Source organism: Paroedura picta, chromosome 11 (genome assembly GCF_049243985.1).
Source record: "Paroedura picta isolate Pp20150507F chromosome 11, Ppicta_v3.0, whole genome shotgun sequence".
In the NCBI taxonomy this organism is placed as follows: Eukaryota; Metazoa; Chordata; class Lepidosauria; order Squamata; family Gekkonidae; genus Paroedura; species Paroedura picta.
Window position 1 is genome coordinate 5,233,415 of NC_135379.1, and position 27,190 is coordinate 5,260,604.

Genomic DNA, 27,190 nt, shown 5'->3' on the forward strand with positions numbered 1-27,190 from the left:
TGGCCTAGCCCACCTCACAGGGTTGTTGTGCGGCTAAAATAGGAGACGGGTGAAAGCACTTTGGGTTTCCACCGGGGGAAAAGGCAGGATGTACATAGAGGAAATGAATCAACCCTGCCACTCAAGTTTAATAAGAACAGGAAGTGCTGCTTTTGCCTTGACTTCTTCTCTTGGGCGTCACCCATCTTGCACAGGGACGCCAGTATGTTGCCTGCTTTGCTCACACAGTGACTATTCCTGCAGTTAGCCTCTCTGCTCAGCCAGTAACTCAGCCTCTCCACAGTGCTCTCCACACCCACGAAACTATCTCCTAATGAGTCCTGCCATTGGCTCCATCAAAGTGCGTATTGTCCGCTCAGACTGGCAGCAGCTGTCCAGCACTGGTCTTTCCCATCACCTGCTATTTGCTCCTTTTAACTGGAGATGCCGGGGATTGAACTTGGGACGTTCTGTGTGCCAAGCAGATACCCCATCACTGAGCCAAAGCCCCTCCTCTGCTTCTTCAAGGAGGAATTTGTACTCTACTCACCAGGCCCAGAGATACTTCTGATGCTTCCGGCTGAGTCCCAGGGCTACTCAAGGCCAACGTGATGAGGCAGTTTGATGGCAGCCCAGCTTCTAGTCCTATTACAAATATAACGTTGAGTTGTGTGCACCCTACCAAATCTTAATTTCACACCTTAAGCGTAGTTTGTAAAAAAAAAATGGCTGAACCTGAGCCACAAAGCAGAGCGGCACCAAACACAACTGCCGGGATAAATGCTCTGCCTTTCCCCAGGAAGGACTGCCATGAAGAGAACAGGGGTGTGCAGTTTGGAAGTTGCTAGTCTCCTGGTTTGGGGCGAGTCGGCAGCTTCACAAGCCCCGGGGAAAACTAACTAGTGCAGAAACACGAGTCCTGCCGCTCTTTCAAGCCCTGGTGGCAGAAGCTCTTCCCCCACCCCAAGAATGCTGCTCCAGCTGGAAATAATAGCATATTTGCAATTTGCCCAGCAGAAGAGAATTGGCAGAAGCGTGAAAATGTTGTCATCTGTTGAGGAACAAGAAAGCAAATAAAAGATGCATTCACCCACCCCAAACAAGCAGCAGAAGAACTGGCTGAATGCCTAAATGCACCCTCGCCACCCCCACCCCCCTTCAGCCCTGCCAGCACGGAAGACGGCTGCATTGAGGGTGACAGGAAGTGACCCAACTCCATCCCCCTTTCAAAGCGATGTTCATCGTCGCACCCTAAAATGGTTCTAAGCCCAAACCCTAGATGTTTTTATCTGCAGGTGTCAAAGGAATGAAGGGAGCATTTCCAGGGTTTGGAATTAGCCCGTTAGGTTGTCAGCAGGAGTTGATGACCTCACCCATGCTGGATCCTACCAAAGCCCTAAAGCAGTAGATGGAAAAAGGCAAATAACCAGAGAAAGAGGAACAGATAGCCAAATCTGAGGCTTCGGAGCCCAAAATGCACCCCAGTCAGACTGTGGCAGAACTTTGTAGTGAAACGGAAGCGCTCACCTTGGATCTTCTGCCTTGATCAAGCAAAATTTTCTTCTGCTGGCCGGGCAGTCGCGTCTCCTTGTTCTCGCAGGTCTCAAGAGAAGAACCACCACCCAGCAAAGCTCTCTTCTCCCATTTGCTCAGCAATACACATTAATGGCCATGCACCGACGGCCCATTCCGGGATCTGCCTTCTCCAAGGACTCTTCTGGCAGAACGCATGGTGGCCAGGAGGGTAGTGTTTCGAGCCAAGCACCCACGAAACCTCTTTACACTTCTGTTACGTTTGCATTTGGCCTTGTCCTTGAGCAAGAGGCTTTCTCAACATGTTGTGTCTCAAGGCCGATCCAGAATGAGAGACCCCCTCCATTTTCCGGGATCCAGGCCAATCCAGAGGAAACAACGCAGTCTTCTCTGCATGACCCTCTTTATTTCTCTCTTTTGCAAATTTGCACTAGGACTACCACGTACAACACAAGGACACCCCCCCAACACACACACACACACAAAACTGAAGCATGGTTCAGTTACACACAGTGTGACAACCAAGTCTGCGTCACACAACAGACCCTTGTTTACGGCCTAGTGGTTATCTAAACATGGGGAGAGGAGAGGGAGAAGAAGGGACGGGTCATGCTTGGCTCAGGTACAGCGTTCCAAGGAAGAGGGGTCTTTGGGAGTCTGAACTAGACGTGTTTCCCTCCAGCAGGGAAACGCAGCCTCTCGATTGCTGCTTTCTGCTCCCAGCCATAAGAATATAAGAGGAGCCGGGTTGTAGCAGGCTGGTAGCCCATCCAGCGCAGCACACTAGGCCTCACAGGAGCCCAAAACCCAGGGGCCACCAGGAGGTCCACCAGCAGGGCCAGAACTGTTGCCCCCTCCCCCCCCCAAGCACCAAGAATACAGAGCATCCCTGCCCCAGACATACCATTCCATCTGTCCTTTGGGGCTAATAGCTACTAATGGGCTTCTACCCCATGTCTCCTAAATGCCCCCTCTAAAAGCTGACTTCTGGCCTAAATGTGTCTTGCCCCTTCCAGGAGAAGACCCTGTTCCTTCTGCAAGATCAGACAAGCCCTGCTTCTCCGCGGCCTCACTCCTCTGTGAACACAGATCCCTGGCTCCAAGCCCAGCGTTCATTTTAACGCCTTCCATCCTGCGTTTCTGGCAGGCTGTCTTTCCAAAACGGCTTTTCCCCCCCAGCACTGAGCATCCATTTACGTGTCTGTTCAGCACATCTTTTTAAATAAGCCAGTTTTGTTCTCCCCAGCACAGCTTTAAAGCCAGCAGGGAAAAGACAGGCCCCCGTATTTATGTCTGTCTTTTCCTCAGATTTGTGCCTGTCTTTTTCCCCCTTCCGATGTTAAAGTGGTGGCAGGAGACAGGGGGGCATTTCTGATCACAGCAACCATTGGTGGCCAGGAAGAATTAACCCATTTCCCTCGGTCCAGGCTGCCCTTCCTCACAATTGCTTTTCAGGGCCACGCAGCACAACTGAGATCCAAGTCAGCACACTGTAGCTACAACCGCGATCTGGCCCCTTAACCCAGCAACCGCATCTCCTGCAGCCTGAAGCCCTGGCCCCAATCCAAGATGGCCCCAATCCAAGGGGGTCCGGGAGTGGCTTCCCATTGCCGGCCTCTACATAGCAAACCGTGACTTCCTTGGTGGTCTCCCATCCAAAAATTAACCAGGCCTGGCCCCCGCTTAGCTTCCAAAATTTGCTCCGATCAGGCTAGCCTGGGCCATCCAGGCCCGGGTACAACATGTAGCAGCAGTTAATCAAAAACTTTCCACCTACTCAGAGGTACTCGAGAAGACATTTTTCACCCTCCTAATAAGAGGCATGGCTTTCTGCTGGCTAAAATTTGGGAGTTGCTCTGGGTATTTGTCTTACAGCTCCGCCTTTCTGCTGCTTCCCTTTGGTTGGGGCCCCGAGCGAGAGGCAGGATCTGACACTATCCCCACTGCCTGCTTCAAGTCCACCTTCCCTCTTTCTGCGGGGGAAAGGCAATTAGCCCCATGCTGATGCCAGGAGAAACTGCAGTCAGAGTTGTTGACCCGCAAAACCCTCGCCTCTGTGCCTGAACTGCTGATGAATTCTGTGACGTGGCTGAGCAGACTGACACTTCCTCTCCTCCGGTTCACGTTCCCACACCTTCACCCGCTGGGGACGAGGCAGGCAAGATTAAGTCCTGGCAAAGCAGGCAAGATTAAGTCCTGCTGGACAACACGGAGAGAAGCAAGCGGAAGAGGCTTCTGCTTGCAGAAGGAATCCCAGCCTGCAAACTGAAATGAGATTCAAAATCCTTTCCCTCTCCCTGCAAGGCCAAAAGACATGTGACGGGGACAGACAGCTATAGGGGACATTTCTGCAAGCCTGGGCATCTCACGAAGCTGCCTTAAACTGAATCTGACCCTTGGTCCAGCGGTATTGCCTGCTCTGACTGGCAGCGGCTCTCTCCAGGCTCCCAGGCAACGGTCTTTCACATCATCGCCTAGCTGATCTTTTGAACGGGAGATTGCAGGGATTGAACCTGGGACCTTCTGCATGCCAAGCAGGGGCTCTTCCACTGAGCCACAGCCTTTGCCCAAAGAGCCAGGCCTCGAGGCAACGGACGGGAGGTTGAGCTGGCCTGCCCAAGCCCCCAGCCTTCCTCCCACAGGCCTAATGAGACTTCGGAAGCCTTGGGGGGGGGGGGAGTGGAAGAAAGCTATTCCGAGAGAATACCTCCTTTTCTCAGTGCTTTTTCATCAGCTGTACACCAGGCTGGCAACAACATGTACCCCATACACACACACACACACAACACACACAATGGATTGCAACCCACACATTGTGCCTGCCAGAAGATTCACAGTCCGTTTTTCACAGTGCTACACAAGCAGCAAAAAAAAATAGGTTTATCCAACCCTCTGCAACCAGCAGGTGGACGGCATTTGGCCCGGGAGGGGAGGGGAGGGGGACCCATGGCCGACTGGGAGCTTCTCTCCTGCCCCGGCCCCCGCCTCCTGTCACATGAGTTCCACGGCCTCCTGCTCCCCACCTGCGTCCCGGTGTGCCATGCAGCCCACTCTGTTGTTGAAGAGCCGAGATAGACTCCTCTTCTGGGCACTCCTGCCCTGCAGGGACCTCTCCTTCTTCCAGCGCCGCTGGCCCCGCTTGCCGAGGGGCCGTATGTCCCAGACCCGGAGCGTGCCGTCGTGGGAAGCCGTGTACAATAATTCATTGTGTATCTGAAACAAACAAGGCCGTGCTTAAAGCCCGGGGCGGGCGGCGTCAACCACCCTGAGCATGCAGCGCAATGCCAAAGATGCAGCTGGGGGGGAGGGGGGATGCTTTCTGCCCCCTCCACTCCCCGGATGACCTCATCCCAGATGCGTGTGGGTCAGTGGCAGGACAGGAAGGCCAACCGTTCCCGCTCCTTTGTGAGGGCAGGGAACGCCCAGGCTGGACACAAAAACCACGGCCACCTTTGCATCCAATGAGACCCCATGGCTAACTCAGGTGTGTGAAGAAGAAGAGTTGGTTTTCATACCCCACTTTTCACTGCCCAAGGGAGTCCCAAAGCGGCTTCCATTCACCTTCCCTTCCTCTCCCCACAACGGACACTCTGTGAGGTGGGTGAGGCTGAGAGAGCCCTGATATTACTGAAGAAGAATTGGTACTTATATGCCGCTTTTCTCTACCTGAGGGAGTCTCAAAGTGGCTTACAGTCATCTTCCCTTTCCTCTCCCCACAACAGACACCCTGTGGGGTGGGTGAGGCTGAGAGAGCCCTGATATTACTGCTCAGTCAGAACAGCTTTATCAGTGCTGTGATGAGCCCAAGGTCACCCAGCTGGCTGCATGTGGGGGAGCAGGGAATCAAACCTAGCTCGCCAGATTAAAAGCCAGTGTGGACTTTTTGCCAGCCACCCAAAGGATCCCACCTGTGCCCGCAGCAGCACCTGTGGGTACCAAGATTCCCAAAGATAGTATCTCACCTGAATGCAGTTGATCACCAGCTTGTGCCCTCGAAACATTCTCTGCAGAATGCCGGTCTTCGTATTAAAAGCTCGTATGCAGGCATCTCCGCTTCCTGTAAACACTGTTACAAATGCCAAGGGAAAGAACTCTTTAGAATCACGTATTCTGGGCCAGTTTCCTTCCCCATCTTCTGTCATGGGAAGATTGAGGGAACCTTTGGGGACGGATTGTTGAAAAGAGTGGCAGAGATCTGAGTTAGTTGATTGTTCCCGCTCAGTCCCAAAGGATTGAGGTTCAGCCCCTGGGGCCTCCAGTTCAGAAAGACCAGACAGTGGGTCTTGCAAAAGACCCCTTTATGGGCTTCATGGACTAATGGTCTTATTTCTGTATATGGCAGCTTTATGGGGGGGGGTCTTCTTTTTCCCGCCTGGCAGGGGCTCATGGTAATTGTAGTCCATGGACATCTGGAGAGCCACGGTTTGGCCACCCTTGCCTTAGGGTTTTTAAAGCAAGAGGCCTTTCTCTGTGTTGCCACTCTGGACTTCCTCCGTGGTCTCCCACCCAAATTCTGGCCAGGGCTGACCCTGCCTGGCTTGCACGATCAGGCTCGCTATGGGGCAACCATATTCAGCAGACTAAATCCCTACCTGTAGAATGATGCTCGTGTTACAAGGAGGCCAAAAAACAGGGAAGGAAGAGGGTACAGTTTTATTTATTTATTTAATTTATTTATTTAGATTTATATACCGCCCTCCCCAAAGGCTCAGGGAGGTTTACATTAAACTAATCAACAATACATGAAATAATACATGGAACAATACAGTTCCACTGAAATCTGGGGGAAGGTCAAATGTTTTGCCCTGGCACCAAAAGGGCAGTAAAGGAGGGACCGAAATGCCTCAAAGGGCGGGGTGGGGAGGGGATGGAAAGTGCTTCCAAGTCACCACCGACTCACGGCCACCTCCTGCAGTTTTCAAGGAAAGAGACGTTCAGAGGTGCTTTACCTGCCTCTGCATCATGACCCCGGACTTCTCTGCTGGATCTCATCTGCTTAGCTTCTGAGATCTGCTGAGACCTGGTTTATCAATAAAGCTGATTTTTTGAAAAGGAGAAGTGCAGGATTTTGATACCCCGCTTTTCCCTAATCGAAGGAGTCTTGAAGCAGCCTGCAAACACCTTACCCCTCCTCTTCCCTCCACAAACACCCTGTGAGGTAGGAGGGGCTGAGAGAGCTCTGAGGGAACTGCCTTGCAAGAACGGCCCTATGAGAACTGGGTCACCAGATGCAAACTTCCTTCTGTTGCCTCAGACCAACAGGGCGAGCCACCTGAACCCAATAGCAGTGAGGTCACTCATATCTATTAGTCCCCCCAAAAGGCCCTGTTGACAGATCTCTCCCCATCTCATTCTCAGTGGAGTGAGGAGCACGGATATTCCAGGGCATGTTCAACACAATGATTCACTACTTAGCAAGCAGAACAATTTATTTCCTTTTCCGACCACAACTTTAATTGTTTGAATAACAGGGCAAGCCTGTTTCTCGCTGCCTCAGATGAAGGGGTTTTCCATATGGAACGGGTTAGAAATTCTTCTCCTTTGAATACACAAGGGTATTGTTTGCTTTGAACAGATATTCGGTTACGTTTTTCCCCCCTCCCTAACTACACACTCTTTTGACAAAGCTAAAGAAACTGATGCCTTGAATAGTCAATCCGGTTGCAAAGCCATGTTCTACGGCAGGGGTAGTCAAACTGCGGCCCTCCAGATTTCAATGGACTACAATTCCCATGAGCCCCTGCCAGCATTCGCATTCACTCACGGGAATTTTAGTCCATGGACATCTGGAGGGCCGCAGATTGACTACCCCTGTATCTACAGAAAGGAAGAAAGAGCTCAGCACATGTTTTAAAATAGGACACGGTGTCACATTTTGCTCCCAGGACCAATATGAATAAACCTTCATCTTTTCCCCATCTTCTGTGGGGGTGTGGGAACTGAGTCAGCCATTGCAATCTCTCCAAGGCTGCTTACAAGCCGTCGTATAGGAGCACGCAGAATTTTGGATCCGGTTTTTATTTGCACTCGAGAGAGACTTGCCTAGCAGTTGTTGGGCAAAGACGGTTTTAATATTTGAGCAATGGTTTTAAAAGTCTCCGTTGTGCTTTATTGTTTTTATGTCTTTATATAACAGGGACATTAGATTTGTGACGGGGAAGGAGGGACCCGGAGCGGAGATGTGGCAGGTGATGAATCTACAAGATCTGGGCCACTCTGACAGCGCAAACTTTTGCAGAGTTACTCCAGTCTAAACCCACTAAAATTAATGGGATTAGACTGCAGTAACTCTCCTTAGGACTGCACTTTGAACCACTCCCTGTCATTATCTGATGAACTGTGCATGCACACAAAACCTTATGCCTAGAATTAAAGTACCTGATGAAGAGTCATCTTGGTTGCAGTGGTTAAGAGTGGAAGCTTCTAGTCTGGAGATTCCCCGCTACTCCTGATGCAAACAGCTGGGTGAGGCTAGTCACAGTCCTGTTAGAGCTATTCTCACAGAACTCTCAGAGCTCTCTCAGCCCCACCTACCTCACAAGGAGTGTCTTGTGAGGAGAGGAAGGGAAAGCAATAGAAAGCTGCTTTGCGACTTCTGGTAGTGAAAAGCAAGGTATAAAAACCAGCTCTTCTTCTTCTTCTGCATGCACACTAAAGCTTGTAGAAGAAGAAGAGTTGGTTCTTCTATGCCACTTTTCTCTACCCGAAGGAGGCTCAAAGCAGCTTACAATCGCCTTCCCTTTCCTCTCCCCACAACAGACACCCTGTGAGGTTGGTGAGGCTAAGGGAGCCCTGAAATAACTGCTCGGTCAGAACAGTTTTTATCAGTGCTGTGGGGAGCCCAAGGTCACCCAGCTGGCTGCATGTGGGGGAGTGCAGAACCAAACCCGGCAAGCCAGATTAGAAGTCCGCACTCCTAACCAACACACCAAACTGGCTCTCAGAATTAAACTGAATCTACCCCAGAATTAAACTGAATCTGCCCCGAAAATCTTGTTGGTCTCTAAGCTACAACTGGTCTTGAATCTAGCGGAACTCCTGTTGTTGGCTGAATCGGAAACTTCAGAGGTGGTTTCATAGTGTTTTTCCCCAGATGTATGAAGTTATCTGTGCTAGTCTGACAATACAGAAAGGAACCTTCCGTTCCAGAGGAGCTCACTGCATTTCTTCAACTTTCCCACATTGTTATATATATGGATATCTGTTCGCGCAAGAGAGCGCATGCATCTCCGCTTGTGCCTGGCTCATGGCTCTTCAGTCCTCAATTGTGATTTGCTAGAATGTTTCAAGTAGCCAATCATAAGGGAGCGTTAAAAACCAATAGCGTGTCTAAGGGGGTGTGGCCTGAAGTAGTCGGCTAGGTCAGGGGTAGTCAACCTGTGGTCCTCCAGATGTTCATGGACTACAATTCCCATGAGCCCCTGCCAGCTGGCAGGGGCTCATGGGAATTGTAGTCCATGAACATCTGGAGGACCACAGGTTGACTACCCCTGGGCTAGGTCTATAAAACCGAGCGTTCTCCCTTTTGCTGCTCAGTTTTCTGGCTTGTTCCTAAAAGTTCTCTTCCTGCCGGAGCTGAAGTGTCCCTGCTCTGAATGAACCCACCGATCTAAGACACGCCCACGACCGCACCTATGAAAAGTACAGATCATGTCAGCTGGAAGGTGCATCATTGTGTATTCAGTGAGCAGAACTCACACACTGTCACATGGCTGAGACACGGGTCATCCACGGCTTCGGTGTTGGTGTGCATGCAACTGAAATGAGGATCGAGTTTGGAAAGGGGGAAAAGCAGGCCGGAAAACTGCATCTCACCACTCAGCTATGAACAGGACCTTCCTCCGGCAGGACGAGTTCTCCTGCAACGGCTCTTGCCTCAGAGGAACTCGTTGCCAATAGCTGAGCAAAGAGACCGAATCTGGGCCTTCGTCACGCAGCCCTCGGGGAAGAGCTCTCTGCTTTTATGTCCAGCTACTAAGGAGAGCACAAAAGCCGTCCACGTTTGCCAACTGCTGGACTGAGCCTGTGCCATCTGGAAACGCTTATTCCTTAAGCACAAAAGTCTCGGTTGGCGGCTATTGCAAAATAGGAAAACCTGGATGAGCCGTCTCCTGCTGTCTCTCCCAGCAAGGGCGAGTGGGCGCTGCGGGAAAGAAAAGAGGGCCCAGACCCCTTCTGTGTTAGGAAAGGCCGTTGGGTGTATATAAAGCTAAAGGTAAAGGTATCCCCTGTGCAAGCACCAAGTCATGTCTGACCCTTGGGGTGACGCCCTCCAGCGTTTTCATGGCAGACTCAATACGGGGTGGTTTGCCAGTGCCTTCCCCAGTCATTACCGTTTACCCCCCAGCAAGCTGGGTCCTCATTTTACCGACCGCGGAAGGATGGAAGGCTGAGTCGACCTTGAGCCGGCTACTGGGATCGAACCCCCAGCCTCATGGGCAGAGCTTTCGGACTGCATGTCTGCTGCCTTACCAGCCTGCACCACAAGAGGCTCTTGGGTGTATATATTTCTGTATTTTTACATTTTGTCACCTGTGAAAAGGTGGATTCATATTAGGGTAAATGTTGGGGATTAGGGTTATGCTGAGGTATATTTTGGGTTGGGGACTGGTTAAATTTATAGGGAGGGTTAGGGCAGGGGAAGGGTTAGAGACATAGTTAGGAAAAGGAAAGTATAAATATTTTTTCACATTATTTCCCCATGTTATTCCCCTCTAAACATCTCATTATTTCCCTCTAAACTTAACTACTTCCCAACCCAAACTATATCTGGGCTAACCCTAAGCCCAGAATTCACCCCAATATGAATCCACAATTTTTAAACATATTTTTCACATATGAAATGAAGTAAAAAATAGTTATACATCCCGTGTCCTTTTCCTAACCGTGTCTCTAACTCTTCCCCAGCCCTAACCCTCCCTCCAGGCTTAACCACTCCCCAACCTGAATGATACCTGAGTTAACCCTCACCCCCAAATTTACCCTAACGTGAATCCACAATTTCTAACATATTTTTCACACGTGAAATGTGAAAATAATGTGCCATAGAGTTTTTGCCCAATTCTGCCATAGAGTTTTTGCCCGAAAGCCAAGACATCGCTGACATGCCATCCCTAACAACAACAACAAGCCTTTCATAGCATATAAAAGTACAATATAAGAAGGGAAAGTGCAAAAGGATCCGCTGCTAGTGAAGACAAAGGCAAAGATCATGCCATCCCTCCCGGGTGACGCCAGCAAGTCCTGTTAATGTGCAGCTCTCCTCCCTCTCCTGGATTCCACCTCCCGCCGGTAGCAAAAGCCCCTCCTGACCCCTCCCACCTTCTAAAACCACACATGGCAGGAAAGGGGCCAGGAAAGGTGTTGGGGGGCACGATGGGCACCAAGTTGGGGATCCCCGGCCTACATTAATGTAAGGAGGGCCCAGCCATCTCTTTTCGTATTTTTGCACTACGAGGGAGCGGAAAGGGTGAAAGAAAAGATATCGAGGGGGTGCCGGTGGTGGAGGGGTGTCGTTGGAACTTACGTATCCCAGCGTGATACTTCAAAGTGCTGACGCTGTGTTTGTGAGCCTTGAACGTCCGAAGTTGCTCCCCGGTGTCGGCCAGCCAGCATTTCACTGTCCGGTCTGCACTCCCTGAATACAGGTGTCGATTCACAAGCTAAGAAGGAAAGGGGGAAGAAAGAGCACCTGCATAAGAGGGGGGGGGCATCTAGGGTGAAACCAGCCCCAGCTTCAGTCACCTGGGCCTACTTGGAGGAGGGACAATGATACCGGCAGCCATTGCTGTTTTGAGAGCAGCACAGCTTTTACAACAACAGCGTGGACTTTTGAAGAAGAAGACTTGGTTCTGATATCCTGCTTTTCGCTGCCCGAAGGAGTCTCAAAGCGGCTTACGGTCGCCCTTCCCTGCTTCTCCCAACAGGCACCCTGGGAGGTAGGTGAGGAACATTGACAGACCAACTCTGTGAGAACAGCTCTAACAGGACTGTGACTAGCCCCAGGTCACCCAGCTGGCTGCACATGGAGGAGCATCAAGACTAGCTCATTGGATTAGAATCTTAACTACGCTGCCAATCTGGTGTTTTCATACATGTTAAACGATACCGTTTCGATCCACTTGAGTGACCATTTGCAAGTAGATTTTACCATTTTCTCATGGCCAAATCCAGTATCCAAGTGCACTGGAAGTGGATTGAAATGGTGTCATTTAGCGTGTTTGTAAGTGCCCCCTTGATCTTATATTCTGCACGCCGCTGGTCCTTCACATGGTTTCAAAATGTCAAGGAAAGACAGACAAAGCAGACCCTCCAAGGGTGTCATCAGGGGCGTATCCTTGAACAGCACGCTGAAGCCATGCTGCTTTGCACCGCTGATGCTCAAGATCCCTCTGGGGGTCTAGCACACTCCTGGACCACCCTTAATTTTTTTTAAACTGCACTAGGTGGGTATTTCCGGGTTCTCAGCTCTGCATTTCAGCCTGTGAAGCTGCAAGAGAGTCAAGGTTATTGAGCAAACGCCGCAGGGGTGGAGGGAGCCCCCTGTCTAAGGCTGTATTTAAACAAGAAGCTGGTGACCCAAAAGCCATTCCTATAAAATATTAACATTAAAATGAAACGTTACTGAACTGTCTCCACAATACATCTCCGGTCACAAGGTTCTGCACAACCAGTGGCTCCCGTTTACTGTTATTGTTTTAAGCCAAATTCTTTTAGTGCACAAACTTTTTAAAATCAGTCTTGATCACCACCTCAGTTACCTGCAGGTTCCCCCCTTCTTTCTAGAGTTCCACCATCCCCTCCCCTCCATTTTTAAGTATCTTTCATTCAACCTCCCACAACATTCATAAGATATCCTATATTGAGACGCTCCTACCAAGGACATTAGAAAAAAGCCTACAGGAGAGGGGTGACCAAACTGGGCTCTCCAGGTGTCCATGAACTACAATTACCATGAGCCCCTGCCAGCAAGCTGGCAGGGACTCATGGTAATTGTAGTCCATGGACATCTGGAGAGCCTCAGCTTGGCCACCCCATCAACTCCAACTTAATGGCATTTTCCAACCCCACCACACATGATTAATAGGCATTTACGAGGCTGGCAGGGGCTCATGGTAATTGTAGTCCATGGATACCTGGAGAGCCACAGTTTGGCCACCCCTGCTAGAAGAAATTGCCGCTTCGATCCTATTGAGACGGAATAAAATGAACAAATCACGGCGAAGCAGGCTTTTAATTTCTCATGGGGCAGACACCAACAGAAGCGGAGATTAATTTTCCATGTTTTCAGCAAGAAGGGAAGTTGTGTGTGTGTGTCGGGGGGGGGGAGGGAATGGACAGTCTCCTGTTCTCGCCAAAAGCTTTTCCAAACATACACAAATCCCAGCAATAATTAGTTTTGTTTTTTTAAAGACCAGGGAAGACACAATTACCCACTTTAAATGGCTTTGAAGAAGCAGCTACGGATTTGTTCCTGTGTGGTTTGTTTTTTTGTTTTTGGCTGGCTCTGGGACAGGCTGGAGGAAAGAACGGCAGATCACGGAGAGCAGAGATTACAAGCAGCCTCCTAGCTCCAGCAGCAAGACTCCCCGGTTGGCTGCCTGTGCTCTCATGCACCAGTGAAACCCCCAAAGTTCCCGAGGAAGGTAGACAGGGAGGGACCTGCGCTTCAGGGATCTTTCCAACGGCCGTTCCGAAGGCGTTCGATGCTTTGATGACTCCGAACGTGTCCCACAGTCTGCTGCGGTGTGAGGCGAGCGCATTGGCGGTCTCTGCTGGTTGGCAACGCGCTCTCCTCTCGTTGCAGCAGATTGCGAGACGTGTCTGGAACTTATCTAGGCTTTGAACGCCTTCATAATGGCGGTTGAGGAGTATCCCTGAAGCAAAGGCATCTTCTGGCATTGCATCTCCTGGAATTATAAGATCTCCAAGCTGTAGATATCGGTTCCCCTGCAGAAAATGGCAGCTTTGGGAGGTGACCTCTATGACATCACGCCCTGCTGAGGTTCCCACCTCCCCAGCCTGACCTTCTCCCCTCCCTGCAGGTAGCACTAGAAATCTGCTTACTTGAGAAACTGAAATGCTGCATTCTGAGTCAATCAGAAAACTTCCAGATAGCCTTCAAGGGAAGTCCCTCGTGAAACAAATTACAGTAGTCCAGCTAGAAGGCTACTAAGGCATGCGCTGCTGTCACCATTCCTCTCTTCCAAGAGGAGTGTAATGCCTGAATCTGACGTTATGTTTAGTCTTCACCCAAGGAAGTCAGACTTTCTATTTCCACGACAACCTTTGAGATCATTCTTATCATTCTTAAAGGAGAACCTAAGAAGGCCTACTTCACCCAGGAACCCTACTTCACCCATTAACCTCTCCAGATGTGTATGGACTACAATTCCCATGTGTCCCTGCCCGCACATGGATTTCTCACACCCAAGCCCAGCATATACACTGAAGATCAGTGTGGTCGCTGTAGGCCATACTCTCTAGTCGCATCCTGGCTAGACTACCATAATTTGCTTCATAAGGTGCTTCCCTTGAATACTATTTGGAAACGCTAATTGATCCAGAGGACAGCATTGCAGTTTTTTCCAGAAAGCAGATTTCTGGAACTAGCTGCAGGGAGTTTAAAATCTGGCTTCTGACGTTTTCCAGATTCAATAGCATTTCTAGCCTTATTTTCCCCGCACGGCTTTGTTCATAATGTATTTTGGTTTGACACGATTCCACCGGCAGCAGTGCAGAATCACTCCTCTTTGGTTCTGTCGTTCTCCTATTGCCCTTTGGTAGCTTCAGTTATCGCCCCCCACCTTCAGAGTCCTGCGCTGAAAAACCAGGTGTAAACCCGCTAAATCGGTGAACCAAGCAAGCAAAAACTCTTCCTGACCACTTACGAGCCAGAAGACTGATCGGAAATCCTGGCGCCCCCGGTGGATAAACAACGTCCCTCTGCAAGCATTTGGGGGGAGAGGGGCTCTTTGGTGATTACACAAACTGGGGGGCACCGGGTTGGGGACTTGCTCTGGCATAGATGGGACTGCCATGGCCAGTCGGGCTTTCCACACGGAGCGACGCTCACCCAACGCCTCCTACGCCCAGTTCCCACCCGCCACCGTTGCACGCACATGCATGCAGGCATTCTCTCTCAGCCCAGTGCTTCATATGCCAACTCAGGCTATTAGTCAATTGAGCCCCCCTGCATGCAGTCTACTCCGACTGGGGCCCAGGCAGGGGCTCTCCTAGGGCTGGCACTCAAATCGTTTTCAGAGCAGTTCTTCCCTGAGCCAGGATTGGCTGCATGCACAGCCTCGGCCGCTGCCCTCTGGCTCTCCCCCCCTCCAAGCACCCCCCCGTTTTCAGGGAAATAATGAAGCGCTCCAGGAAATCCAGAGCTGTCGAAGCAGCTTGTCCTGCATCTAACCCGGCCTCCCTTTCTCTGCTCCTCTGTGCCAGCAGCAAAGGAATCCACAAAAACTTGGCAGAACTTCCTGCAAAGGAGAGCTTGAGTCCTTTTCTCCCCGGGATTATTCTAATCTTTTCATTTGTATACGGGTTAGTCGCTTAGGCTCGGCTTTCTCCGAGTTCCGGCTCTCAAAAGCGTGTGCTGAAATGGTTGCAGTGTGCAAGATCCACAGTGTGCATGATTCAATGGCAGAGAGCATTGGAGGAGATGCGTATTTAGCATAGTTAACATAGGAACTTCCTGGAATTTTTCAACTCCTCCTTTCTCACCTCCTGAACAGCACAGCGGACTAAATGACTACAGTTGGACAGTTAGGAATCTCTCTCCTCTCCTCATTGTAAAAACTAGTTCATTCTTTAAGAAGAGATGCAGAGCTGGGTTTTTGTACCCTGCTTTTTTCTACCCAAAGGCATCTCAAAGAGGCTTACAATTGCTTATCCTTCCTCCCCCCCACAACAAACACCCTGTGAGGTGGACTGACAGAATAATGGTTCTTGACAAGTTTGATTTGGGCCTGTGAGCTCCATGCCTGGAATTATTATTGCATATTGTTGGGAGCGTCACTTTTTATTACTAGAATCACAGAATCATAGAGTTGGAAGGGGCCACACAAGCCATCCTAAAGCATCCAAGAAAAGGGCGTATCCAACCTTTGTTTGAAGACTGCCAGTGGGGGGGAGCTCCCCACCTCCTTAGGCAGCCTACTCCTATGCCCCCGACCAGGTCTTCCTCTTATACTATACCATTTATTATCCATGTGCATATAATTGACGTGACCCCTGATGAAGACTCCCTGGGCTGAAACATGCTTGGCCTGTGGCCATACCTCGTGTGACCATTGGGACTGTGCATGCAATGCTACATGGACCACTTACAAGCCAGAAGACTGATGAAACATTCCTATGTTTCGATCCTGATTTTAATCCGCTTAATGTGCACTCCATAATAAATAGTAGAATGTTAATCTTGCTATGTCTTGCTCAGCCTTCGGGTTCAGCACTTGGAATATAGTTAGCACTGAGAGGTGTTGGGGGAAAGCCATTGTGTGGCTTTCCAAGCCACTTTTGAATATGTTTTTTATGGGAAAGCGAGGAGTAAATATATTACATATTTATCACATTCGTGTTATTCCCTTCCTTCCGGCACGGAACTCTACGCATGACGTCCCCAAGAGAGCAGAAACATTATCCGTTTTACGGAGGCTGCTATACCAGATATGTTTTAACTATACCCTAGTTCCAGTTACGCCCCTCTCCTCCCCAGCCCCTCCTCCATCCCAGTCCCAATTCAAATTTTTCTAATTCCGGGGGTGGGGGAAACCATATTGGGAATGCATCCAGGGAGGAAATGAATCTGTCTAATCGCTGTGCATTATCCTGGCCACAAATCTGAGTTTTGCCTTATAAAGTTTCTGTCTACACTAATAACAATAATAATAAAAAATTAGACTCAGAGCATCTCACTTCCTCCTTTCCAACAGAGAGCACTTCCGAAATTAACACCCCAGCCAAGACATTCCTCGGCGGAATACAGTCAATTAAAATGACACTGATCCATTGAACTGCCCTCCATTCTGCCTGCCAGTGAGTCAGCTCATCCCTCCTTGCTAGGAGTACCGATTTAGGCCCACAGATAATGCAGTCACAACGCAAACCCTCTTTCCCATCCCCGTAATTTGCCATAGCCCATTAAGGGTACGGCATCTCTGCAGTTATCGCCCCACAGGGATGTCTCTTCGCAGACAAGCATGCTCAACGCCTCCTGTTAAAAACAGAACTGGGCTTCTGGCATTTGAATGCCTCCAGGAAGGAAAAGTCAGTCCGGCTCCAGATGCTCCTTATCCTGAATTTGATAGCAACTTTCCCAATCAAAGGCCTCTGTGCATAGTGATAGCTATGGGGCTGGAAGAAGAAGAAGAGTTGGGTTTTATCCCTCACTTTTGATTGCCCGAAGGAGTCTCAAAGTGGCTCACGATCTCCTTCCTTTCCTTTCCCCACAACAGATGCCCTGTGAGATAGGTGGGGCTGAGAGAGCCCTGACAGAACTGACTTGTGAGAACAGCTCTAACAGGACTGTGACTGGCCCAAGATCGCCCAGCTGGATGCATCTGGAGGAGCAGGGAATCAAACACTGCCATTCTAGCAAGATATTATGCTATATATTTGCGGGAGAGCTTAATTCTGCTGCTTGCTAATTTCCTGCTAATTTCCTGTGTCCTTCAATCTGCACCTTGATGATTCCTATGTCACTGAGGAAGCCTACCTGTGCACGAAAGCTCACACCTGGAATAAAACTTTGCTGGTCTTAAAGGTGCCGCTGGACTCACATTTTGTCCTGCTCCTTCAGGCCAACATGGTTTCGCACCTGAATCTGTAGTTAAACACAGCAATCAGTTGCCCTCCAGGCTACGCAGACCCAACTCTATCAGCCTCTCCTTCTCTGTTTACGCACTGGGAACTTCACTGCCCCAGCTCCCATGCAGGAACACAAATCAGGGACGGATGAGGCACACCGGGCCAAATGCTCCCCCGTGTGGGTGCAGGAAGAGGTGGGCCACCTGCCACAACTAAAACTCCAACTAAACCTCCAGTGCGTAAACGGTCCTTGTCAGGCACGGATTCCAGCCCCTCAGCCATCCTAGTCGCCCTTCCCTGAACACGTACTAACTTGTCCAGATCCTTCTCTCTCACCTCCAGGCAGATAATGGCTCCTTGGTGCTCTTTGAACACTCTCAGCTGCTCGCCGGTCACGATGTTCCACGTCCGAATAGTGTAATCAGTGCTCCCCGAAAAGAGTTCCCTGTTCGGGGCATCCAGTCGAAGGCATAAGATGGCCCCAGTGTGTCCCAGCAGAGTCTGGTGGCAACGCCCACTGGACACCCACCAGACCTTGACAGTACAGTCTGTGCTTCCCGTCACCAGGAAGTCCTTGTTTAATTTCTCTTCCTCCGACTCTTCCCCTTCAGAATCCTCAAGAAGATCCTTGGAGGAGTAGAGAGCCAAGGTCAGGACACAGTTCCGATGGCCCCGAAACTCCTGGATCGGCTTCTCTTTGTCCACGCTCCAGCACCGTGCTGTACGGTCATAGGAGCCACTGAAGAGATAATCCTTGGAAACCAGGATCCTGTTGGGGGGAAGAAGGAAGTTGGAGTCAAATGTCCTTTTCATTCTTTCTATCCATCCATGTTCTTTTCTCAGTCCCAAGTGTGTTTCAGGAAAAACACTTCCTAATGGACTTTCTAATGGACTTGTTGATGGACTTGCTAATGAACTCCACCCAGCCACAGGAAAAGTGCTTCCTAGTTCCAGCCCGATCCCTGAGAGCTTTCCAGATAAGCCAGAATGTGATGCGTTACACACATCCACACCCTGAGAAGTAAATGAGATACCCAGAAACTCATTACGCACACCACACTTTGGCACAGCATCTTTCAGTGTCTTCAACCTATCCTCATAGCATCTCTAATTCCCTGCTCTTAAATAGCACAAGCCAGTACAATCAACAAAACAGGTCACTCAGTAATAAGCAATGAAATAGGATTTGGGCTGTGGAACCAACAGGAGGTTTGATTAACAGAACTGAACTGCAGCTGAAGTGTTTACAACGCGCATTAAAGGATGCAAAAATCAGACAGTAGGATCCAACTTCTTGCAAACGATTACACAAAAGGATCCAACCTGCAGCAAACTATGCGCACAAGCACAGACCACAGTCCGCAATCCTTTACCCGATTTCTCTTTGGAAGGACTTGGTTCGACCTACCTGTTCACGATGGACGTGTGACCTCGGTAAACCACCAGGCACTGGCCGGTCGTGACGTCCCACTTGCGGATGGTGTGATCAGCGCTACAAGTGAAGGCCGCCTCATTTTCTAGGTGGCAGAAAGTAATGTAGCTCTCATGCCCTGCGGACAGCACACCAATCAGTAAAATAACACAACGAGTACTTTGGGGGAAGTGCGTCAACGCAGCTGGGCCTCTTTCGTTTTAAGCCAGAGAACAAGTTCCACCATGGAACAGAAAGGCATATCGGCACTATAAAGGTAGACCAGTTTTATATACCATGTTAAATGGAACCTAACTGGATCCATTTGGTTAGGGGCAGAGCATTCTGCTCACAAAACTACAGTTCCTGAGGTAGTAGTAGTAGAATCTAGCACCCGTTGTATTCCTGCATGCAACGGGCTCTGTCCCTAGTCCCTTGAATAATACTTTGTTGGTCTTAAAGGGGCTGCTGGACTCAAAATTTATTCCGCTAAACTCCAAAACTGCTGTGTAGCTGTGGAATCCTATGCATTCCTCCACTGACCTCCGGAGATAAAGGAGGCCAACTTCCAACGAAAGTCAGATAGGGATCGAATTCTAGAATGGTTTAATATTCAGTCCCTTGCCCCGTTTGTGTGGCAAGAAAGCTGTCTGTATGCACGAGACCGCAAACGGTTTACACTTTGGTAATCTGAGCGTTTTCTGACTCAAGCACCCAGACGCTTTCTTTGTTTTGATAATCTGAGCCCACCAATCCACAAACTTCTCGCGGAACAGGTTTTCCTTCGGTGTAGGCCTCCACATTCCTCAGCGGCCTTGAGGGCAGTCTATGGGGATCGTATTTAAAGTGGTATCTCAAGTTCTTGTAGATGGAAAACAACCCCCCCCCCAGCTTGCATTGAAGTTGTTTCAATGCCGGGGAGGGGGGGGCTGTTTATTCAGCTGCGGAGACTCATGTTTTTCGACTAGATGGTTTCTTTCGGCTGAGGGAGAGATCAAGGAACTGCGGGAGGACAAAAATAACAACGACATTGTTGGTAGAAACCTAAACTGCAGCAACGCATAGGAAAGATCTGCTGCGTCTCGTTCTAAGGAGGAAACAAAAATAAAGAGATGCCATTGGCTGCTCATCTGGGGGAGTCTAGGGTTGTCCGGTTCCCCCAGCCACCAGCAGGGGAAGGAGAGTAGGGTGGACAGATCCAGGTTCGGGAAACCACTGGAGATTTCGGGAATGGAGCCTGGGGAGGACAAGGACTTCAGTAGGGTACGATGCCATGGAGCAGGGGTGGCCAAACTGTGGCTCTCCAGATGTCCATGGACTACAACTGCCAGCAGGGGCTCATGGGAACTGCAGTCCATGGACATTTGGAGGGCCACAGTTTGGCCACCCCTGCCATAGAGTCACCCCTCCAAACATCCCTTTTCCTCCTCAGGGGAACTGATTTCTGTCATCTGGGGATGAGCCGTAATTCTGCAAGATCTCCAGGTGCCTCCTGGAAGGTGAGCCACAAGACCTGGTGGAATGGATACAGTAACATCTGCAAATCTCTTGGAGATTCCAAGTTTAGGCTCTCTACGGCGTGGCAGATCTTTGCCACGGAAACCCTTTGCCACCAGACTTCCAAGAGCCAATCCCTCGCGTCTGCCCTCCCTTAAAACCCGCCCCTTCCTTCTGGCTTTTCTCTTGGTTGCTCTTCTTTTCCTTTTGCCTCGTTTACCATCCCTCCCCAATGTGTTGTGTCTTGTCTTTTATTAGATGGTAAGCCTGCAGGCAGGGCCATGCAGGGAAAAGGTGGTATTTACAATTATTTCAGCATCGGGTTTTAATCTGAAACGTGCTAATTATTACTTGACAGCTGCCTTGAGCAACACGCTGCTTTTTCTTTTCTTTTCACCTTCAGTTTTTCTTAACCAGGGCATTCGGGGTACATTATAAATCATTGCAAGCCCAAAAGAGCACCCTGCAAGATATCAGGAGGCCAGAAAAAAAAAATTAACAGAAATGTTCACTCTTAAGGAAGCTGAGATGGGTAGCTGTGCAGCAGCTTGCAAAATCCCATAGGGCTACTAGAATTGTACATGCATCAGCATCATCTGAACTGACTCAAACTTTATTGTAGGGACACAGAACATAAATTCAGACTAGAGTTTCTTGCTTCGGCCGCTCCAGCGATCACGGAAGCCCGAGATTGCCCAGGTGGCCGAAGGGCACTGAAGCGGGCAACCCTAATTCAGACATCTCAGTCCTTAACACAGAACTATTTACTTATAAGTACTTGGTTTACGGGTTAAGAGAATCTCTAATCTGGAGAACCGGGTTTGATTCCCCACTCCTCCACATACAGCCTGCTGGGTGATCTTGGGTTAGTCTCAGTTCTTTTAGAGATTTTCTCACAGAGCAGTTTCTTCAGAGCTCTCTCAGTCTCACCTACCTCACACAAAGGGTAGGCAACTGAGCAGGTGATGGCAAGTCACTTTAAGGCTCCTTTGAGTGGAGTACAAAAATTAGCTCTTCTCTTCTTCTAAACAATTAACAGAATGTCTTAATGCAGACAGGGATGCCAGCCTCCAGGTGGGGCCTGGGGGGTCCCTGGAATTACATCTCATCTCGGCACTACAGACGTAAGCCCCCCCCCCCTGGAGAAAATGGCATCTTTGGAGGATGGGCTCTCTGGCATTGTACCCTCCGAGGTCCTCCACCTCCAAATCTCTAGGAGTTTCCCAATCTAGGCCTTGCAATGCTACCCCCCAACCCCGCCAGTGGCCAGAGGGGACCCTGCAGCCCCATGACAGTGTCTGAGAGCCAGGGCCTGTAACAACGGGCATGCGGACTGTACCTTGAAAATGACCCCTGCACTGGCTGTCCGCAGTGCTCCAGAGCCGTGCAGTGCCGTCCTCGCTGCCGGTCAGCAGCCACTGCCCGTCGGGACTGAGGCTGAGCCAGTTGATCCCTCCCTGGTGATCAGTGCAAACTTTCAGTGCTGAGCTGCCTCCTCCCATCTTGCAAGTTCCGACCCAAGGCTGGGATTCCCAGCCACAACGCTACGCTAGGAGTGGGCGCAAGCCCCAGAGCAGTGCGCTGCCCTAAGGAAGACCGTTCCAGCCGCCATCACAGGAGCAAGGAGGCTGCAGGTGTGTGAAGAGGGGAGCGGTGGCTCATGAAGGCTCATCCCCTGCTGCAGATCTTGTTAGCCTTTAAGGACTGCTGGGCTCTTGCACTTCTCTAAAGCTGCAGGTATGCGGGTCTGCAAAGGGAATGAAAGAAAAGGCATGAGGATCAAAACAGAGGATCAAAACAGCTCACTGTCTTGCTGTGCCAGCCTGCACAGGCTAGGGTGGCTAGGCCTACTGGCCCAGACGGGGGTCCCTCGCTCTCTGGATCCCCATCACCCCTCCACCCTCTGAAACAACCTGCAGTTCATGTATCTGTACACTGTCACTCTTTTTAGCAACCTAAATAGGCCAGGCTGCCAGGAACTTGTCTGAGCTTAGAAGCGAAGGTTGACAATGGGTGGGAGACCACCAAGGAAAACTAGGGTTGCTATGCAGAGGAAGGTCATGACAAACCACCTTTGCTCATCTCTTGCCTTGAAAATCCCATGAAGTGGAATTTTAGGGGGGCTCACAATGAGTAGGCTGCAACTTGAGAGCCCTTAATAATAATTTTGGTAAAATAATGCCTGTGTTTAATTTTGTAAACTGTGAGTTTGCTATGCTTTTTAAACAGTTCCTTTCTCGTTCAGACATGAATATTAGAAGAGTCCTGCTGGATCGGGCCAGTGGTCCATCCAGTCCAGCCGTCTGTCTCACATGGTGGACAACCAGTTCCTCTGAACAGCCACAGCAGGGCTGTCTTTATTTTAATGAATTGTTTAATTGATTTATACACCACCCTCCCGTGCGGCTCAGGGCTCTGTACAACAAACAGATTGCATCAAAACAGCGAAAGACCTTAAAACGATACAGAATCAAAATGTTTAAAATCACGAGACCTCTGTGCCAACAAAATAATTCTCGATAATCTGCAAGAGGACAGCCCCTTAACCAGCAATTTTCAATATGTCTGTCAATCTGTCCGTGGTGCGTGTGTGTGCCAGGCCCATGTGATGTTAACACAGCTTATAAAATTTGGAAATTTCTTACCTGTAACTTATTTGGTGGTTGCTAGAAAAAGACAGCCAGGATCCTGGATGTTCGAGTACCAGCCGTCGATGGACCCGAAAGATGAAAGTCCTGTACGAGCAGAGAGGGATGGCAAAAGACAGAATGCCTCAGCCCAGTTCCTCATACTGAGATATTTGGTTAATATATAGCAGAGTTTTGCCCCATGATAGAAATGTGATAGATACCGTGTACAATAAATAAATTCCCCAAGAAGTATATTGCAAGAAAGGTAAATTTACATGTGATCATATTTAGGTTGCAGTCAGATAGAAGAGAAAGAAACCTAATCTAAAGAGTGCCTTTTCTATTTCTGGAGATTTGGGGATGGCGCCTGCAGGGGGGCAGAATCTATGGATCAGGGCCACCTTCTCTGTTAGGCACAGTAGCCACCGTGCCTAGGGTCCATGGTACATTTGGGAGTCCCCCCAAAATGTTTTAATCTCTTGTAAAATCAGAAGAGAGAGAAAAGGAAACTTTTAGGCCCAAGAAAACATTTTGATTCCCCCCCCCCAGACACATCAGACATGACATATTCAGCGCCCATAAATTTTGCTGAAGAATAATTGGTTTTTATGCCCCACTTTTCACTGCTTCCAATCGCCTTCGTTTCTTCTCCCCACAACAGACACCCTGTGAGGGAGGTGAGACTCAGAGAGCTCTGAGAGAGACTGCTGTGTGAGAACAGCACTATCAGGACTGTGACTCAGCTGTGGCGAAGCAGGGAATCAAATCCGCCTCGCCAGATTAGAAGCTGCCGCTCTTAACCACTACACCAAGCTAGAGCTCAGCTGTCATTTTAGTTGCACTCCAGGCCCAACCGGGAGGTTGGCAACCCTATTGAAAAACCCTCACAAACACACACACACACACACCTGCGAACCACAACATCAGGCACTGAATGTGCATTCGGGCTTTCCACATTACAAACCCTTAAACTGCAAAACAATTAAATTTAAAAAACCAAAAATCTCCTGGAGTGAACCCCTCCCCCCCCCCGCAGAATTTGGGGATTCTAAAATGGGGGGGGATGGGGCCAGAGGCAGAAAAGGCGGCAACCGAGGCAGGGGGGCGGCCAGAGGGCCTTCCCCAAGAAGAAGCAGCCCAAGCTCCGCCCCCCCACCCACCCCTGTCTGCTCCGCTTCCCTCCAGGCCACCCCCCCATCACGTCTGGGCGGGCTGGAGCCGCCCTCTCCCACCCCCCAACCTTCACCCCACACTGCCTGGAGCAGAAACCTGACCCTCTCCCCCACAGAGGCAGGGCGAGCCACGCCCCATCACCCTACCCCCCACGTCTCGGCCGCTTCCTTCAGCCGCCCCCCTCCTGGCTTTGTTTCCTGCCTCCCCCTCCCCACAGAGCCCCCTGCTACCCCCCCCCCCCCCCGCCCTCCCAGCAGGGCTCCCTCACAGCCCCAGCAACCCCCAATCCCAAAAGGCACGGCTTCAGGGGCAGAGGGATTTTGGCAGGCGGGAACTTCTCCCTCATCCCAGGATGCTGAGCAGACTTAGAGTCCAGGGGCACCTTGAAGAGCAACCAAGTTTCATTCAAATAAAACGGAATAAAATTCAAATAAAACGGAATTAAACTTTCAATTTGTCCTGCCGCTTCAGACCCACACGGCGACCCGCCTGAATCTGTCCGGGGATGTTGTTACGCCTGGGGTGTCTTTTTCGCAGAAGCCACCACCACGTCCCTGGTCCTGTCCAGAGACCGCAAGAGCCAACATCCGCTCCATCGCCTCCCCGCCAATGCCTTTTTGACCCCTCTCTGGGGTGCCTTCTCCAGACCCCTCTTGGAGCCCAAAGTGCCCCCAGGCGCCCTTTCGCTTCTCCCAAGAAGGCCCCCCTTCCCCCAGGGCACTGTCTAGGAGGGGAACTTCCTCCATGCTTTACACAAGTGTAAACCCCGCACATGGCCTGGCTTGCTCAGCCTTTCTTTCCCTGAGACATGCTTCTCCCCCCCCCCCGCCCGCTACCCGATCCGTGGGGAACATTTGGAGCACTGTTTGTAGCAAACCCCCTTCACAATTACTCCGTGGATCGCACGGTTCACATTTCTCTCACATTTCCCCATCGGCTCTTCGTAAGCATTCTGCTCACTTCAAAATAATCTGTGAAAAATCTTTTTAAAAACCCAAGCCCGAAACCTCGGCACACCCCTTTCCTCTCCCGTACAGAACACTCTTCCCCACGTCCCCCAACGGCTCCGATTCGAAGCTTCACGCCTAGACAAATGGCTTATTTCACTGTCCAGCCCCCAACCCAAGGAGGGGTCTTCTGGGCCTCATGGGCTCCCTTGGGGGCATGTCGGAAGGGGGGGGGCAAAGCAACCAGCATGCACACGCTGCACCCGCCTACCTTTCCAGGGCTCGTAGAAAAAGCATCGGGAAGTTTCGTCCTCTGAAAAAGCACCAACTTTAGTCAGACACGCGCACAAAAAAAGAATTAAAATTGGGTTTCTTTTTAAATAAAAACAGCTCACTTTGATTCGGATTCTTCACATTTCGAGGGAGAAATGTCTTGGAGGACACAGAGAGGAAGCCAATCTAGTAAATGCAACACTTCCAGGGAGATCTCATTTCCTCCCTTGATAAAGGGCAAGAAAAAGACAAGGGAGGGGGGCTCTTGGAGTCACTTGACCCAAGTGCCTTACACACAAACACACAAACACACACACTTTGCAGCTCCCCTTAAAGCTTCACCTTCCCCAGGGATTTTGCATCCCAAAGAGAAGATGCGACCGTGGATCTTGAAAGAAGAATCTGAAGCGTGGTAAAATTCATCACAAGGGCTGTTGTAGCGTTGCGGTAAAAGCCGGATTCCTGAAAAGTCTTCTTGCTCAAAGAGCCTTGGCCACTGCTTCTCCCCCTCCTTTAGCCCGTCAGTCATGCATCAGGAACGTTCATCGGAACAGGACGCTGCGATCCTCTGCAGGAATCCAAAACTTGTCTTCCATCTCTCTCTTTCTCCTTCTACCTAGTTCTCTTCCCCAAAAAAACCCTCTCCCCCCCCACACACACATACACTGTTTCTTGCATTAATGCATTTATGCAGAGCTCAGCTTCTCAGTCTGTTCACCCTCTGCAGGGGATCAAATACCACCCCTCAGGTTTCTACTAGGTCCTAAAGAAAGTGGAATTAAAGGGGGGGGGGAGAGAATGCTTAGGATTCAAACTTTTCAGATGCCTGAAGTCTTGTGATGCAGCAGGGAGGTACGCAAAATTTCATCCCCGAAGCCTTAAGGAACTGCGGTCCAAGAGGTGGCACAATCAGAACTGAGGATAATTTTAGAGTATATTTGTGTGGGTCTGCAGTAGAGAAGGAGAAGGAGAAGGAGAAGGAGAAGGAGAAGGAGAAGGAGAAGGAGAAGGAGAAGGAGAAGGAGAAGAAGAAGAAGAAGAAGAAGAAGAAGAAGAAGAAGAAGAAGAAGAAGAAGAAGAAGAAGAAGAAGAAGAAGAAGAAGAAGAAGAAGAAGAGATGGTCTTTATCCCCTGCTTTTCACTACTCAAAGGAGTCCCAAAGCAGCTTCCCACAACAGACACCTTGCGAGGTAGGTGGAGCTGAGAGAGTTCTAAGAGAACTGCTCTGTGAGAACATCTCTAAGAGAACTGTGATTGGCCCAAGGTCACCTGCATGTGGGAGAGCGGGGAATCAAACCTGGTTCTCCAGATTAGAGGCTGCTGCTCTTAACCAAAACACCACGCTGACTGTCGGGTAAGATCCAGTAGCACCTTACAGGCTGTGAGGGTCTGAGCTTTCAAAAATCAAAGCGGCTTCATCGAACAGGAGGAAGTGAACTGGAAGAGAGCAAAGCTTGCAGGATCAGGGCCGGAAGGAATCCATGCACAGCAAAAACAAGACAGTGCAGGGTTCTGGAACAACAAGGCAGACAGGCCAGGGAGCCAGACTAAAGGTGAGATATAAATCTTTAAACGAATAATAAACAAACAATAATAGATACGCAAACAGGCTCAAGCAGAATCGGAGAATACAGCAAATTCATGCACTGTTTTCAAAGGCGGCCAGAAAAGAAGAACGGGCTCATGTGTGCACTGCACATACTTCACTTGAGTTCTCTGTTAAATCACTGCACACTCCACTGGGAACAGAAAGGTGTGAATCCACTGAAAAAGGGCCAGGTGGGGGGGGGGTCTTTACCGCCCCTCTCCACAATCCCAATCCAAGTTAGGAACTCCCAGGTACGCACATCAACTGCCCTCGTGGACTTTTGTAACTTGTGAATCAGCCCTGGACTGCAAATTGCTTCACCACTTCCTTCAAACTGCCCGACTTT

General features: G+C 50.0%; 1 protein-coding gene across 5 annotated transcripts; it reads right to left on the reverse strand.

Moving 5' to 3' along the window:
* Positions 1-1,898: 1,898 nt before the first annotated feature.
* WDR86 (WD repeat domain 86) lies at positions 1,899-26,089 on the reverse strand. Of its 5 annotated transcripts, XM_077304101.1 has the most exons (9): positions 25,379-26,086; positions 25,255-25,296; positions 22,879-22,968; positions 21,573-21,980; positions 18,734-18,875; positions 17,662-18,094; positions 11,039-11,174; positions 5,475-5,578; positions 1,899-4,725 (listed from the first exon to the last, which is right to left on the reverse strand). In XM_077304101.1, the coding sequence occupies exons 4-9, from the start codon at positions 21,733-21,735 to the stop codon at positions 4,504-4,506; spliced, it is 1,200 nt and encodes a 399-aa protein (XP_077160216.1). In that variant the 5' UTR covers positions 21,736-21,980; positions 22,879-22,968; positions 25,255-25,296; positions 25,379-26,086; the 3' UTR covers positions 1,899-4,503. The 5 variants fall into 5 exon arrangements, with proteins under 5 accessions (XP_077160216.1, XP_077160219.1, XP_077160217.1 ...); XM_077304104.1 differs by having other exon boundaries at positions 18,734-18,842; positions 25,255-26,089; XM_077304102.1 differs by lacking the exon at positions 25,255-25,296.
* Positions 26,090-27,190: the final 1,101 nt, after the last annotated feature.

What these genes read in the sequence shown, in the direction of transcription:
- WDR86 (XM_077304102.1), bottom strand. Translation starts at nt 21,735, where the DNA reads ATGGGAGGAGGCAGCTCAGCACTGAAAGTTTGCACTGATCACCAGGGA. An exon ending in CACACGTCCATCGTGAACAG is followed by an intron (nt 18,095 to 18,733) that starts GTAGGTCGAACC and finishes TCCCCCCAACAG; the next exon opens with GATCCTGGTTTCCAAGGATT. An exon ending in TGGTGATCAACTGCATTCAG is followed by an intron (nt 4,726 to 5,474) that starts GTGAGATACTAT and finishes TGTTTGTTTCAG; the next exon opens with ATACACAATGAATTATTGTA.